Here is a 13,586-nt window from a genome sequence, read left to right as displayed (position 1 = left end):
TAATGCAATGATCTGGTATTAGCGGACATAGTCATTACCAGTACCTGTCTGATAGTCTCTGGTTGCTCTAGCAGTGCATAATACAGAAAATGGCAAGACAAACAAATAGCAAACCCAAAACTGTATCCCAGCAACCTCAGTCAAAAGAAGTAATTGTTGCATTCATCAAATGACTTCTTCATCTCTTTGGGGCAAATGTTTTATCAGCTGAACAGCTATAATTTCTTCACGTGTTTCTTCCTGTATATTATGTCAGATATATCTTAAGCAGCTCTTGAGAAATACTTTCGTCACAGCCTTTTGGGTTTATCCTTCCCCCAAATGAATGTGGTGTAAGTTGTTCTAAGCTTGACTCTTCCATGCAATGATGCCTTTTCATTGCCGTGGAAGAACAAAAAGGTCTGAAACAGATTGACTGCTTGGATAGGACTGGCTCGTTTTCAGTCGCACTGAAAGATGTGCTCGTGGCAGTGGGAGGGAGAAAATCTGCAGAGCGAGCATTGTGACAGCAATGCTTTTTTGTTGATGTTGGCCCAACTCGCATAAATACATGGCCTGCTGTGGTCCTTGGGTATTTGTGTGAAGAGGTCAGACCAGCTGTGTGAAGCCTCAGTGAAGTCTTTAAACTCATTTAAAAATCTGTTGTAGAATTACTTTCTCCATCTGGTAGTGTAGAATAATATTATAAAAGAGTTTGACTGATTGCCTTAACTATGGAAACATGAAGTACATTTGTAGTTAAAACTCTAGAGACTTTGACCTTTCTATTTTTTAGAAAAATACTTCATAAAAGTTGAATTACTGCCTACGCCTACATTTGAGATGTCCACAATGTCCAGCTGTAGTTTTTCAAATGTCTTGGGAACCTTTCACCTTCATGTCCTTGAAACTTACTTAGTCTTGTCAGCAAATACAGAGACCCTGATGTGATAGAATAGGCAACAAATTAGTTTTCATAGCCTTAAACTATTTGCATTTGGTTTTTTTTTTGGTTTGTCTCTTTTTTTTTTTTTTTTTTTTTTTTTTTTTCCAGAGGAGTATGGAATATTCCTTATATGGCTAATATATACTTAATTAAGGGACAAACTCTCAGGTCAGAGATGAAGGAAAAGAACTACTTTATGCGTGATAAGTTGGATCCTGATATGGCTCTCTGCAGGAACGCCAGGGAAATGGTAAGGTGTATCTATAGCTGCTTGCTTTTAAATAAACACTGTGTCCTGCTACACTTGACTGCTTCACTTGATTGATCTTGGATATTATATTTTTAATTTAATTCAAAGTACTGGCCAATTTTTGTGACATAGAACACTTTAGGGATACTTCTTTAAATTGCTGAGAACAGAGGTTTTTGCAAGGCCAGTGCACTGGTGCACTGGCTGCATGATAGTTTTTACTTAAATTCACTGAAAATTCCTATTGAGGTTAAAATACTTTCCTCGTTGGCGCGATCTCAGCAGATGAAAGAGGGCTCAACTTCTCTGCTGTGTATGACTTCAAAATTATCAATGCATTTAGAGCATCTCTATTATGCACGTTTTTATACAGTGTGAAACTTGTAGCAGACCAAGTTGGAATATTTTGCAATTTTATATTTAAGTAGATACATATTTAAACTAATGATGGGCAGTGTTGATATAAAAAGCCTAAGAGATTTATGAAATGGTAGGAATCTTCTTAGGGAGCATGAATTACTCATTAATTTTTCCAGATAGATTAAAACTGTATCAGAAATTTGTTACTTGCATTAAGCTGTAAGTAATAAGAGAGAACTTACTTGTACTGTAAAATTATGAATATGTAAATCCACATTTCTACTGATATTTACACTAGTTTCAGCACAGAAACAAATAAGACCTAAACCAGACCTATTTCCAGACACTATAGCATTGAAAAATAATTTTGCTGAATTGAACAAGAAAAGTTGGCAAGTATTAATTTTTTTTATTCCCTCATAACAAGGCATGATCTCCTTTGTTTGTTATGATTCTTCAGAACATCCCCATCCGATTCTGTTGTATTCAAACCTTCTCAGCATCAGTTGTTGCAAACCTGTGCTTCCCATGCGCTCATTAAACTAATCTGACTGGCTCATCAGAAAATTGCTTTCTCTTTTCCTCTTTCTCAGTCTGTGCTGTACGATGGTCTGGTACATGCTTGTTTTTGTATTGCAGCAGATAAGAAGGGGCTGGTGGAGACAGCTTTGACATGTGTATTATGAGCTTTGCTTGGAGATGCATGTTGTCTGTAAAGGCGTATCAGCTTTTGATCAAAGGCTGCCATTTCCCTAATGTAACTGTGGAAACCTAATAGTAGTCGGAAAAAGAGAAAGAGATTATGTATCAGAAAACTGATGTGATGATTCTCCTTCATTTTAGACTTTACAAAGGGAAAAAGACTCCCCTTCTTCGGAAACATTCCATATGCTCAGACCCCCAAAGGTGTTGCTTTATTTTTTTTTTTATTCATTAGTTACTATTACGTGCAGTATTATTCTACCACAGGAAGATACTTCTCCTCTGTCCACTACTGTAACGAAATACTGCTCCAGCTTTCTCTTCAGTCTTCTAAGGTTCACGTTTTTGCCAGGGAGAGGTTCTTCACAACCAGCTCAAAGCATCTTAGAGATGCTCGTTGTTTCTTCAGGGGGTTTCTCGGTGCTTCTGAGGTCAAGGTGTGCTGAAGCTGTGCTTCCATAGCTTAAGTTGATTCAGCAGCCCTAGGAAGGGACTAAAGCTCAAATTGCTAGCAGGTCTGCCAGGACCCCTCAGTGACTACACAGGGCAGTGGTGAAATTGGTGTCACTTTAAGCTGTTTTTCTTGACCCAGACCCTCCTTATTCTCCCTGCTGCAGCTATTTCATGATTTGGTAAGTGCCCAGAACTGGGCATGTGTTTAACGTAATCATTATCTTTCTAACAGTTTAACTTTTTCAGACAAAAACATAGACAGAAATACCAAAGTATCCAAATGGTAATGTCTTCATCTGCTGCAAATCCAAAAGTCACAAACACTTCAGAAATGAAGTTTTAGTCTGAAAAACAGTAAACTAAAAAAAACCCCACAGAACCTAAGTCTCTTTTAAAAAAGCCTATTTTCTGCTACTATTTCTAATCAGGAGAGTTTTGTTAATATCTTCTGTTAATAGCTTGATAATAAAGCTGTATGTTACCACACTTGACATCTTGCACATATTCTGCAATGTTTGCATAGGTGAACATACTGCAAAGTGCTCAGCTGTTTTGTATCCTGATCTGAATATTCTTATATGCTGTATTTGCCAATATCTTTTTATTTCAGGCCAATTCACCAGAAGGATCATGTAGTGAATACTCTGAAATAAGTTTCTTGTTCTGACTTCCATTAGCCCTTTTTATTATTAGCTTATTCTTTCAGTTTTTAATCAGAAACTAAGCCCTAGATGTTGGTTTTCTTGTGTGAGTATTTTCAGTTTGAGAATAGATGCTTCCGGTGTGTCTGCTTAGGTTTTCTGGAAAACAAATCAACCAATTGCTTCTCTGTTTTTTTTCCTTTCTATAACTGTATGGGGGTTTACGTTATGAACAATACATGTTTTGGTTTAATGTGTTTAGAAAATAAATTCAAACAAATGCTTGTAAACAAGAAATTATGAACACTAGTTGGTGATTAGAATCGACCGTTTGAAAAGTAAAGATGCTAAATGAACAGTATGTGTATAATATGTATGTACAAGTGTGTGATATATTTTATGAAAGTGCAGGCATAGACAAACAGACTTTTTAAAAACATTTTTGCTAAGATGGACAGTTTTGCTAATGACATTTTCTCTACTTGCTATAGGGTGTTTTCATGTACATTACCAACAGACATGAATTTGGAAGACTTATTTCTACAGCCAATTACAATACCTCCCACTACAACAATGACCTCTGGCAGATATTTGAAAATCCTGTGGTATGCAACTGATTATTGATGATTATTTTATTTGGAAAATTGTGAAGTTTATTGTAAAGGACTTGGGATTTAAAGACTTTGCATGGAGAACATTTGTTTATTATGCACTAAATATTGGTTGTATACTAAAAGGTGTTCTCTACCACCCATTTAAGCAAATGACAATATATCATATCAACAAGCCAACTGATGACCAAAGTAAGAAGGTGGAGATATGGCCCTGATGTAACAGGTTTCATGATTTTGGGCATGATGAGAACCAGTTCATTTATGGGTATAAGAAATTGTTTAATTGTTTCCAATGCTTTGAGTAGATCAAATGAATAGAATATAAATTATTCTTTGTCACTTATAAATTCATTTGTTCTGTTTTAATGTCTTAAAATCATGGGTTTTAGGACTGGAAGGAAACCTATATAAATCCCAACTACTCAAAGATCTTCACTGATAATATAGTAGAACAGGTGGGTATAAGTAGTTTTCTTAAAACTTGTGGGACCGACTGATAATAAATTTGCATACAGTAACTATTTCCATGCAAATGCTGTTTTGGTCTCTGACTGAATAGCTCTTTGTTTTGGGTCAGAACTGAATTTTTGTCATTTTGAAAACTAGATGAGAGGAGTCGAAAAAATAATTGCTAGACTGCTCAGAATAATGTAGTTGTCCAAGTAATTGCCTTCTCCAGAATACAGATGTATTTAACTTATTTATTTGAACTAGCTAGTAACACTGGCAGAAGGCCAAATAGAATTTCTCTAGCAGATGTCTGTATTTTCTGGTATCTAGTAAAGGCAAGCTTATCTAGACACTTTCTTTCTGGTGTGCCTTTCCCTATGGATTCCTAAGGTCTGACAACCATGAATCCAAGGCAAAGCCTTTTGCTGGATGCAAAGAGGTCTTTTTTGTTTGGGGTTTTTTTGGTTTTGTGGTGGTTGTTGTTGGGTTTTTTTGGTGGTTTTTTTTTTTGTTGTTGTTTTGGTTTTTTTTTTGTGTGTGTGTATATCTGCCTGGTGGCTTGCTTTCATGCAACTGATCTGGACATAGCACTTCTAAGATGGTAATTGTTGTACCAGTGTTGGATGATTGGTTCTGTGACAGTTAGGGACAGTGATAATGAACTTTGCTTCCCTAAGAAGCTGGGATAAATTGTTTTTGTGTTTAAAAAAATGTTAAGTTTTAAACTGGTTTTCTTAATAGCTTGTAATGTAGAAGATCAGGGTTGTTATTTAGAGCAACCAGGGCACAGAATGTGTGGGTACACTGATGTGGTTGTTAATGCTGTGTCATGGCTTACAAGGTAGCTTGTAGTTTTTGCTTCATTCTGTGAGAATGTGCTTGTGGATCAAGACAAAACTTAATTATTTAACTGTATCTGAATTATGGCTCAGATGAGAACAACTGATTTTCTTTAGTGACCTAGAAAAGTGAAGATGTCCTTTCTTAGCAGTTGAAAATAAAAGATAGCTTAACTCCACTGAAAGTGATGTAGTTTTTAAATTTATTTTTTTTTGCTTTCATAGCCATGTCCAGATGTGTTTTGGTTTCCTATATTTTCTGACACTGCCTGTGATGAATTGGTCGAAGAAATGGAACATTTTGGACAATGGTCTGGTGGAAAACACCAAGTAAGTGTCAGCCTATATAAACATGACCTTAATGAGTGAGTACCTTAATAATAATAAGTCACAGTGTACTGCAACAAACACTTCAACAATTGCTGATGACCTGAGACATCTGCTTCGTGGTATAAAATGCTTAGTTTATTCTACCATGTAGTTTGTTCAGTAGATTTAGAGATATTCCTCAATTAACTTGTGGTGGGTGGGCCCTGGCTGGATGCCAGCTGCCCGCCAAAGCTGCTCTATCACTCCCCCCTCAGCTGGATAAAGGAGAGGAAATGTAACAAAAGGCTTCTGGGTTGAGATAAGGACAGGGAGAGATCACTCACTAACTACTGTCATGGGCAAAACAAACTCAACTTGGAGAAATTAGTTTAATTTATTACCAACCAAATCATAATGGATAATAAGAAATAAAACCAAATCTTAAAACACCTTCCCCGCACCCCTCCCTTCTTCCCGGGCTTAACTTTACTTCTGATTTTCTCTGCCTCCTTGCCGCAGCAGCACAGGGGGACAGGGAATGGGGGTTCAGGTCGGTTTGTCACACGTTGTCTCTGCCGCTCCTTCCTCCTCAGGGGCAGGACCCATCACACTCTTCCCCTGCTCCCGCGTGGGGTCCCTCCCACAGGAGACAGTCCTCCATTAACTTCTCCAATGTGGGTCCTTCCCACGGGCTGCAGTTCTTCACGAACTGCTCCAGCGTGGGTCCCTTCCACGGGCTGCAGTCCTTCGGGAGCACACTGCTCTGGCATGCGTCCCCTGCAGGGTCACAAGTCCTGCCAGCAAACCTGCTCCAGCGTGGGCTCCTCTCCACAGATCCACAGGTCCTGCCAGGAGCCTGCTCCAGCGTGGGCTTCCCACAGGGTCACAGCCTCCTTCGGGCATCCCCCTGCTCCGGCGTGGGGTCCTCCCTGGGCTGCAGGTGGAGATCTGCTCCACCGTGGACCTCCCTGGGCTGCAGGGGGACAGCCTGCCTCACCAGGGTCTTCACCACGGGCTGCAGGGGAATCTCTGCTCCGGTGCCTGGAGCATCTCCTCCCCCTCCTTCTTCACTGACCTGGGGGTCTGCAGGGTTGTTTCTCTTATGTTCTCACTCCTCTCTCTAGCTGCCGTTGTGCAGTTGGTGTCCCGTCCCCCCCCCCCCCCCTTCTTAAATCTGTTATCCTAGAGGTGCTGCCACCATTGCTGATGGACTCGGCCTTGACCAGCAGCAGGACCATCTCGGAGCTGGCTGGCATTGGCTCTGTCGGACATGGGGGAAGCTTCCAGCAGCTTCTTACAGAAGCCACCCCTGTAGTTCCCCCACTACCAAAACCTTGCCACACAAATCCAACACAAACCTTGGACTAGCAAATTCAGACACTAACAGTGGTGCGTGGAGTTGCTGTAGTAGTTATCTGACAGTTATCCAGGGCTGATCTTGGATAGCTGTTGATAACTTCAGAGAAGTTTTACTCATTTACCTCTTAAGTAGTAATTTGTCAGACTTGTCCCTCTATAGCAGTTACTCACAAATCTTATGAGCTTTTGTATTTGCAGAAAGTTTAAGGTACTCACTAACTACCAAAATTGGAGGAATGTTTGCCACATTCACAAACATGGTACCTTGGAAAAAGATAAATTACAGTCGTTATTTTACTGCAGGGAGGAGCCTTCAGAAAGGTGTTTGTTTTTCTTTTTTGTTTTTAACATACTTTTATCTTCAAGTTATTTCAACATTTATTACCATGTCAAGTTGAGGCATGTACTCTCTTCATCTGATATAACTTCAGTTGCATCTACATCTCAATAAATAAAACCCTTACCCCAGTAAGCCCTTATTTGTCGGCAACACAGCCAAATATTGACTCACCTTTAAAAAATTTCCAATTTTTGCTCATTGATAGCTCAGCATTTTTTTTTTCCACAGCAGTTAGCTGTGAAATTCCTGTACGGCAAGCTCATGTATGCCCACTAAAGTATTGCTTTGTTGCAGTTTTGTGGTTCTGCAAACTTCAGATAAATATTTGTAGAAGTGCCAGAAACATTTCATGTCCATATTTCAAGGCTATTTATGGTGTTTTCATTAGGACAGCCGTATTTCTGGAGGTTATGAAAATGTCCCAACTGATGATATTCATATGAAGCAGATCGGACTGGATAATGAATGGCTGCATTTCATAAGAGAGTTCATTGCCCCAGTAACGCTAAAAGTGTTTGCTGGCTATTATACTAAGGTATGGGTTTAAAACTTCTGCAGATAATTACTGCATGGCATGACTAATTCTAAGTATTTTATTGAATATACCCTATTTGGTTTGGCTGGGGAGTTTACACATGATGTAGCAGCAGTTATAGATGAATGTTGTTGAGCTGTTAACTGAGATTTAAGCACAAAAAACCCCCAAGAACCCTATGTGTGACTTGGAAGTTCACATGTGGAAGTCTAACTGTATATTTTGTTTCAGGGGTATGCTTTATTGAATTTTGTTGTAAAATATAGCCCGGACAGACAACGGTCACTCAGACCTCATCATGACTCCTCTACGTTCACAATCAACATCGCTCTCAACAAAGTAGGAGAGGACTTTCAAGTAAGTTGACAATTTACTGACTTAAAAAATGTTGTCCTTTGAGTGTCAAATGTAATCTCCGAACTAGAGCCCGAATGGATGTACTTAAACACCATGTTGAAAAGATGTGTGCCATAAATTGAGCTATATTATTCACTGGTATTTTTGACAACTACTAAATTTGCTCAGTTGCAGGATCCAGAACTGTTGATGCAGTCAGGCTGAATTGGTCAAAATGGTTTCAGATGGTGGAGGAGAAGGGGTTTAAAGAAAAACTTTGGAGATGTTAGCCATTTAATTTTTAACATTTCTGAAATGCTTCATTTCTGGACAGTGAAAACCAATTTTTCAAAATACTGAAAATAGTCCTAAGTTGACTCAAATGGCTTTTTTTCTTTACAACTTTTTTAATGACTCTTTTTTTAGATCAGCCACAGAATGAAAACTTTCAACTGTTATTCCTGGGGTTTTTTTCTGTGATAAATTTTTTTCTACTCTGATTTTGATTCAAATAAAACAGTCCCTAGAGTATGGAGATAGGGAGGGCAGTGGCAGTAATATCCAGCTTTGACTAGTAGAGAAACTTAACCTGTTACATTTATAAACCTGTATTATTCACAGTCCTACTTAACACAATGTGTTTGTCAAACTTACTACTTTAGAAAACACACCTTCAGTTTGAAAGCAACATTGATTAATTTATTTAAGACTTGTTTAAATGCTACCCTGAATAGGGATGCAGTCCTGGAACAAGGCCTGTGAACATGATTTGCTTCTTTCTGATATCATTTACAGTAAAGTTATTGAAGGTGTGTTTGTCAGAGTTGCTGCTTGAATGACTTGTTATCCAGGGAATGCTAAAGCAAAGCAAGCGGAAATCTTTAACTGCAAAGGCATGTCTGTTATGTATTCCTCTGAAGATGGTGTCATTTAAATAACCTTGTTAGTAGGGATAGTAAAAAAGAAAAAAAAAATATTGTTAACTGCCTATTAATAATAGCAAAATATTTTAAGTTGTGAATAAATAAAAAGGAACTTACTCTATTAAAACACAAGGTAAATGTTTGGGGTTTTGTTTTGTTTGTGTTTTTACTACAGGGAGGAGGATGTAAATTTCTTAGGTACAACTGCTCCATTGAGTCTCCCAGGAAAGGATGGAGTTTTATGCACCCAGGAAGACTTACTCATTTACATGAAGGACTTCCTATCTTGAATGGCACAAGATACATTGCAGTATCATTTATTGATCCTTAATCCCCCACCCCCCCCACCCCCCCAGCAGCAGTGTTTGATTCTTTACATAAACACTTATTTATAGATTTCTTTTGGAAGATGGTGATAAAAGAAACTCTAAGTTACTGTTCCTAGACAGCAAAGTTATTTTGGGCTAAAAGAATGAAAGAAAGAAAATGTTCTGAAATTGTTGAAGATTTCTCAATATCTGCTCTGAGCCTTGAGTCACAAAGTAGACATGTCCTGCTTGTTTTTCCATTCTGCTGTCTTAAAGGGTATGTAAGGAGGGAAAATGGAAAAGCATTTTGTAATGAATCAGTTCTTTTATTGAGAAAAACCCAAACAACCCTAGACAGAAAATTATCTGAAAAATTTATTGTGGTTTTCATTCAGTAAAGTGACACAGCTAAAGTTTTTGTGGTGTGTATATTTGGTACCAACCAATTAAAACCCACAGCATAAAAACAAAATGAAGTGAATCTTGTATACAGTTGTTGGGGATAAGAAATAATTCCGTATACTGGTATATACTGAAGGGAAAACATCTCAGTAGCCTGTTTTCTTAATTCATTTTCAATGCTGAAATGTACACCTTTAGAAGTAAAAACAAATTAAATGTAGAGATGGAGCGAGGGTTGAATAATTTAGCTAAGAAAAAATGGTTTATCATTTGTTTTGAGAACTCATCCTGGTGAAAACTTAATTTTCTTCACCAAGTGACCTTCATTTAAAATGAGTTATTTTTCCAAATGTGTAATTGCACCGAATTGATACTGGAAATTTGATGTTTATTTTCAGAACGCTGGTAAATTTTAATAATAGGATGTTTTATAAAGACAATTTTCTACTCTTACTTAAAATTACTTGAATTTTGTATCAGGAAAATGAAATGGTGGCAGTCTCTCTTTTACAGCTAAGGGTCTTAACTTGCTGTTTATTTTAAAGAAATCAGTTTAAAATATTCCTACTGTATTTACTGTTTGTAATTTAAGAAACTTGAAGCTAACTATCTCAAAGTCTACAGTGCCAAAATGCACATGTTGGAAAAACTTGTGAAAAATAAAGGGTAATTTTAAATTAATGTAACAGCTTTTACTTGACTGTATTAGGTAGTTTCTTTGCATGTTTCCATTGTTCTTACAGAAATTATATTTACTGATGAATATTTTTAAAGGAACTGTAGATACGTTTAGATTGGAAGTTTCTCCAAGTATCAGTTTTTGGCTTATTTACTCTGTTACTATTGAAATTATTTCTTTATATGAGTTGGTGCCTGTGTACCAAACATTGCATTACACTTTCAGAACAACCCCAGCAGGATGGATGTTTCTTGTTTTCTGTACCAACCTTCCTTTTTTTATACAGAGGTTTTTTGATGATCTAAGCAGTAGTTCACTTTTTACCTGCTAATATTTGAAGAAGCTTTATATCACATTCCCTAAACAGAAGCTTTATTTGGAGCTGAAAAGATTGGGAGAGGACATCAAAGATTATTCTTCTACTGAAAACAAGCCTGTCTGCTTATTTTCATGTTCTCCTGTTTTGAGGAATGGGTTGTAACTGTACTTAGTTATGCTGAAGCAAATACACAAAAATGTCATAGCTTGAATTATGTACTAAAATGGGCTGGCTTGAAAAGGAATGGCTTTTCACAGGAAGTTCTTTGCTTTCTTTTGATTTCTCTTTACACTGTCAACTTTTCTGTATTTCAGGCTAATATTTGGAGATTGATATGCCTTGACTTTGTTTCCAGACATGGAACACCTCTGTCTTCGTGAGTGTCTCTCTCTCTAGCCTGTGCTTAGGCAAACTTTACAGATAAGAAAACCTCCAGGCTTTCAGAATGAAAGCAGCCTTTGTTGATCACCTTTTCTCAGCATTTGCCTGTGGCCTCTTAGGCTAACTCAGTACAGAATAATATTTTTACCACTGGATCAGTTACAGACTGTTTACTGTTTTCAGGACCTTTCTTGTAAAAAAACCCACAAAAATACAATCCTGTAACACGCAGGGGAAGTTCTTTTGCAGAATTTTTTTTCCCCAAGACTTGTATTTTAATTATGTATTTTGTAATTCTCAGTCACATTTGATTTTTTTTAATGTATATTTTTTCTTTCAACAAATATGAGGGATTTAATTACTGTTAATTTTCTATGTTTGCAACTATTAATGCACTCTGTCATGTAGTGACACATAATGCTACATTTACTGTGCTGCATATGTATTGGAAGGGAAAATGTGTTCATGCTCATGTTGCTAAGATTCTCTCTTGGTTTTTCTTCTAATGAAGTATTTGCAAAGGCTGACAACTGCCTTTCAGGTGGACGGCAACGGGTGTGGAAGTGTCCTCATTAACTTCTTAGGAACTGACAGTTACCAGAAGAAAAGTTTGTTCTTAACAGTTCACCTGAATTAGTTCTGAAAGATTTGCTGTACTGTTAGCTTGTGAGTATATGAGCTCACACAGGCTAAACAGAATTGTCACTGTTGGGAGATTAATTTTCATTACTTCTTTTAGAAGCACTTAAAGACTCTTGTGTCTCCTAACAAAGTTTGTTTTGGGGCATAGAAGATACATGCATCAGCAGGAAAGCAGTAACCTAAGTTCCAGCAGTGTATGAGAAACCTTGGGAGTACAGGGACATAAAGGTGCTCTGCAACAGATGAGACATTGTAAAGTATTTGATTTGTTCTGCTTTCATCTAGCTTTATTTTTCACTGCTAAGTAGTTGAAGAGACTGGTGTGTGTAAGAGATGAGAGAGCAGTAAATGGGCAAGAGATTTCTTAATATTTTTAACCATAAGGAGATTGAGTATAACTTGGGTTTATTTCATATTCATGAACTATTCCAACTCTACTCCTAAAAAATGTTCAGGACATTTGGTAGTATTTGACACATTTAATCTTTAAATCACTGTGCAACAAGTAATTCCAATATGTATTTGCCACTTCATTCTTTTCCCCAAAGGACTACTGTTCCACTCTTACTGTGAGCTGATAAAAATAAGGCTATGACAAGCCCCACAAGAAAATAGATTTTCAGTGAGGTGCTAATAATGACATCTATTTGATTATGCATTTTTCTTCTGTAATGGCTTTCCCCCCCCACATCTACTGTATTCATGGAATAAATGTTAATGCAACACAGGGCTTCCACAACAGCTTCTCTTTTGCAACGTGTAAGAAATAAGGAGACAAAGACATTTAAAGACACAGAAGATTCTAGAAAGGACCCTTAAAATTCCTTCCTCTCATTCATGTGTATGTACTAGTTTTGCTTCTGTTTTCCTGCTTGAAAGAATTTGTTCAGATTTTTCTTTTCAGCTACTGCAATGAGCTTTTTAAAGAATGTATACATTTCAGTTTCCTTTGATTTATTTCTGATATGGTCTGCAGTAGATTCAGTTCTGAAAGAAGTAAGTATTTTTTGAATCTTCGTTTCCCTGAATCCTCCCTGTCTTTCATGGCAGAGTAGACTGCTCTGCTATTTTTGTGAGTGAAAGGGAAGACAATACCTGTCTCAGCAGCCCGATGTGACTTAGGTGTCAGATAAATTACTTGACTATTTATTTTTTTTTTAATTATGGGATTTTTTTGATTCCATAGCAGAGCATGAATTAGAGGGCAGAGCCTGTATAAAACACATTTGTAGAATTGATATTGGTGGTTCTTAGAGCTGAGATGTGCACTAGTAGAGTTAACTGTAGAGTTGCAGGAGTAAGTAATTAATTTATGACTGCCAGGAAGTCCCAGTTGTTCTGTTTCTTCCCTCTAGCTGCTGCCAAGAAAGATGGTCTCTGACAGAAAGTTAGTTTCCAGCCAACACTGAAGTGGAAATGAGAATTGATGGTGCAGGATTTTGTTGTACCCAAATGGTAGAAGTGTCACTTCAAATGGCTTTCCAATGTGGTTTCCCAAATACTTTCTGTATCTTAATACAAAAAGTTATTCTGGATCTAATGAAGCAGATAGTCTTGCTCAGCAGTACTGAAGAACACTGTTCTTGTATACAAATCTAATGTTAAACACAATTGGAAAGAGATGCTTTTATCTTCAGTGAAACATTTTATTTGCTAGTTGTATTTCTTTTTTCTTTCTGTAATTATCTTCCCGTTTGACAAAGCTTTTAAGATTTATATAAATGCACCCCACTTACAGGATGACAGCTGTCTTTTAGAGCATTTTGGGGCTGGGGGGAGGGTGAAATGAGGGGGGGATGGGTCAAAGGTCAGGAATGTT

The 13,586-nt window shown here is 37.4% G+C and overlaps 1 protein-coding gene across 3 annotated transcripts in view; it reads left to right on the top strand.

Annotated features, from left to right (window-relative positions):
- PLOD2 (procollagen-lysine,2-oxoglutarate 5-dioxygenase 2) overlaps positions 1-10,427 on the top strand; it is a 72,825-nt gene extending 62,398 nt beyond the window's left edge. For 2 of the 3 annotated variants that reach the window (XM_049802898.1, XM_049802896.1), the window contains 8 exons: positions 1,034-1,175; positions 2,379-2,441; positions 3,823-3,936; positions 4,335-4,400; positions 5,460-5,564; positions 7,631-7,777; positions 8,009-8,134; positions 9,212-10,427. In XM_049802898.1, coding sequence (XP_049658855.1) covers positions 1,034-1,175; positions 2,379-2,441; positions 3,823-3,936; positions 4,335-4,400; positions 5,460-5,564; positions 7,631-7,777; positions 8,009-8,134; positions 9,212-9,367 — 919 coding nt within the window. In that variant the 3' untranslated portion in view covers positions 9,368-10,427. The remainder of the gene's footprint in view (positions 1-1,033; positions 1,176-2,378; positions 2,442-3,822; positions 3,937-4,334; positions 4,401-5,459; positions 5,565-7,630; positions 7,778-8,008; positions 8,135-9,211) is intronic. The other variant, XM_049802897.1, reaches the window with a different exon arrangement.
- Positions 10,428-13,586: the final 3,159 nt, after the last annotated feature.

This window comes from Accipiter gentilis, chromosome 6 (genome assembly GCF_929443795.1).
Source record: "Accipiter gentilis chromosome 6, bAccGen1.1, whole genome shotgun sequence".
NCBI classification, from domain to species: Eukaryota; Metazoa; Chordata; class Aves; order Accipitriformes; family Accipitridae; genus Astur; species Astur gentilis.
Note: the sequence above shows the minus strand (reverse complement) of the source record. Positions and strands in the feature narration are given on the sequence as shown.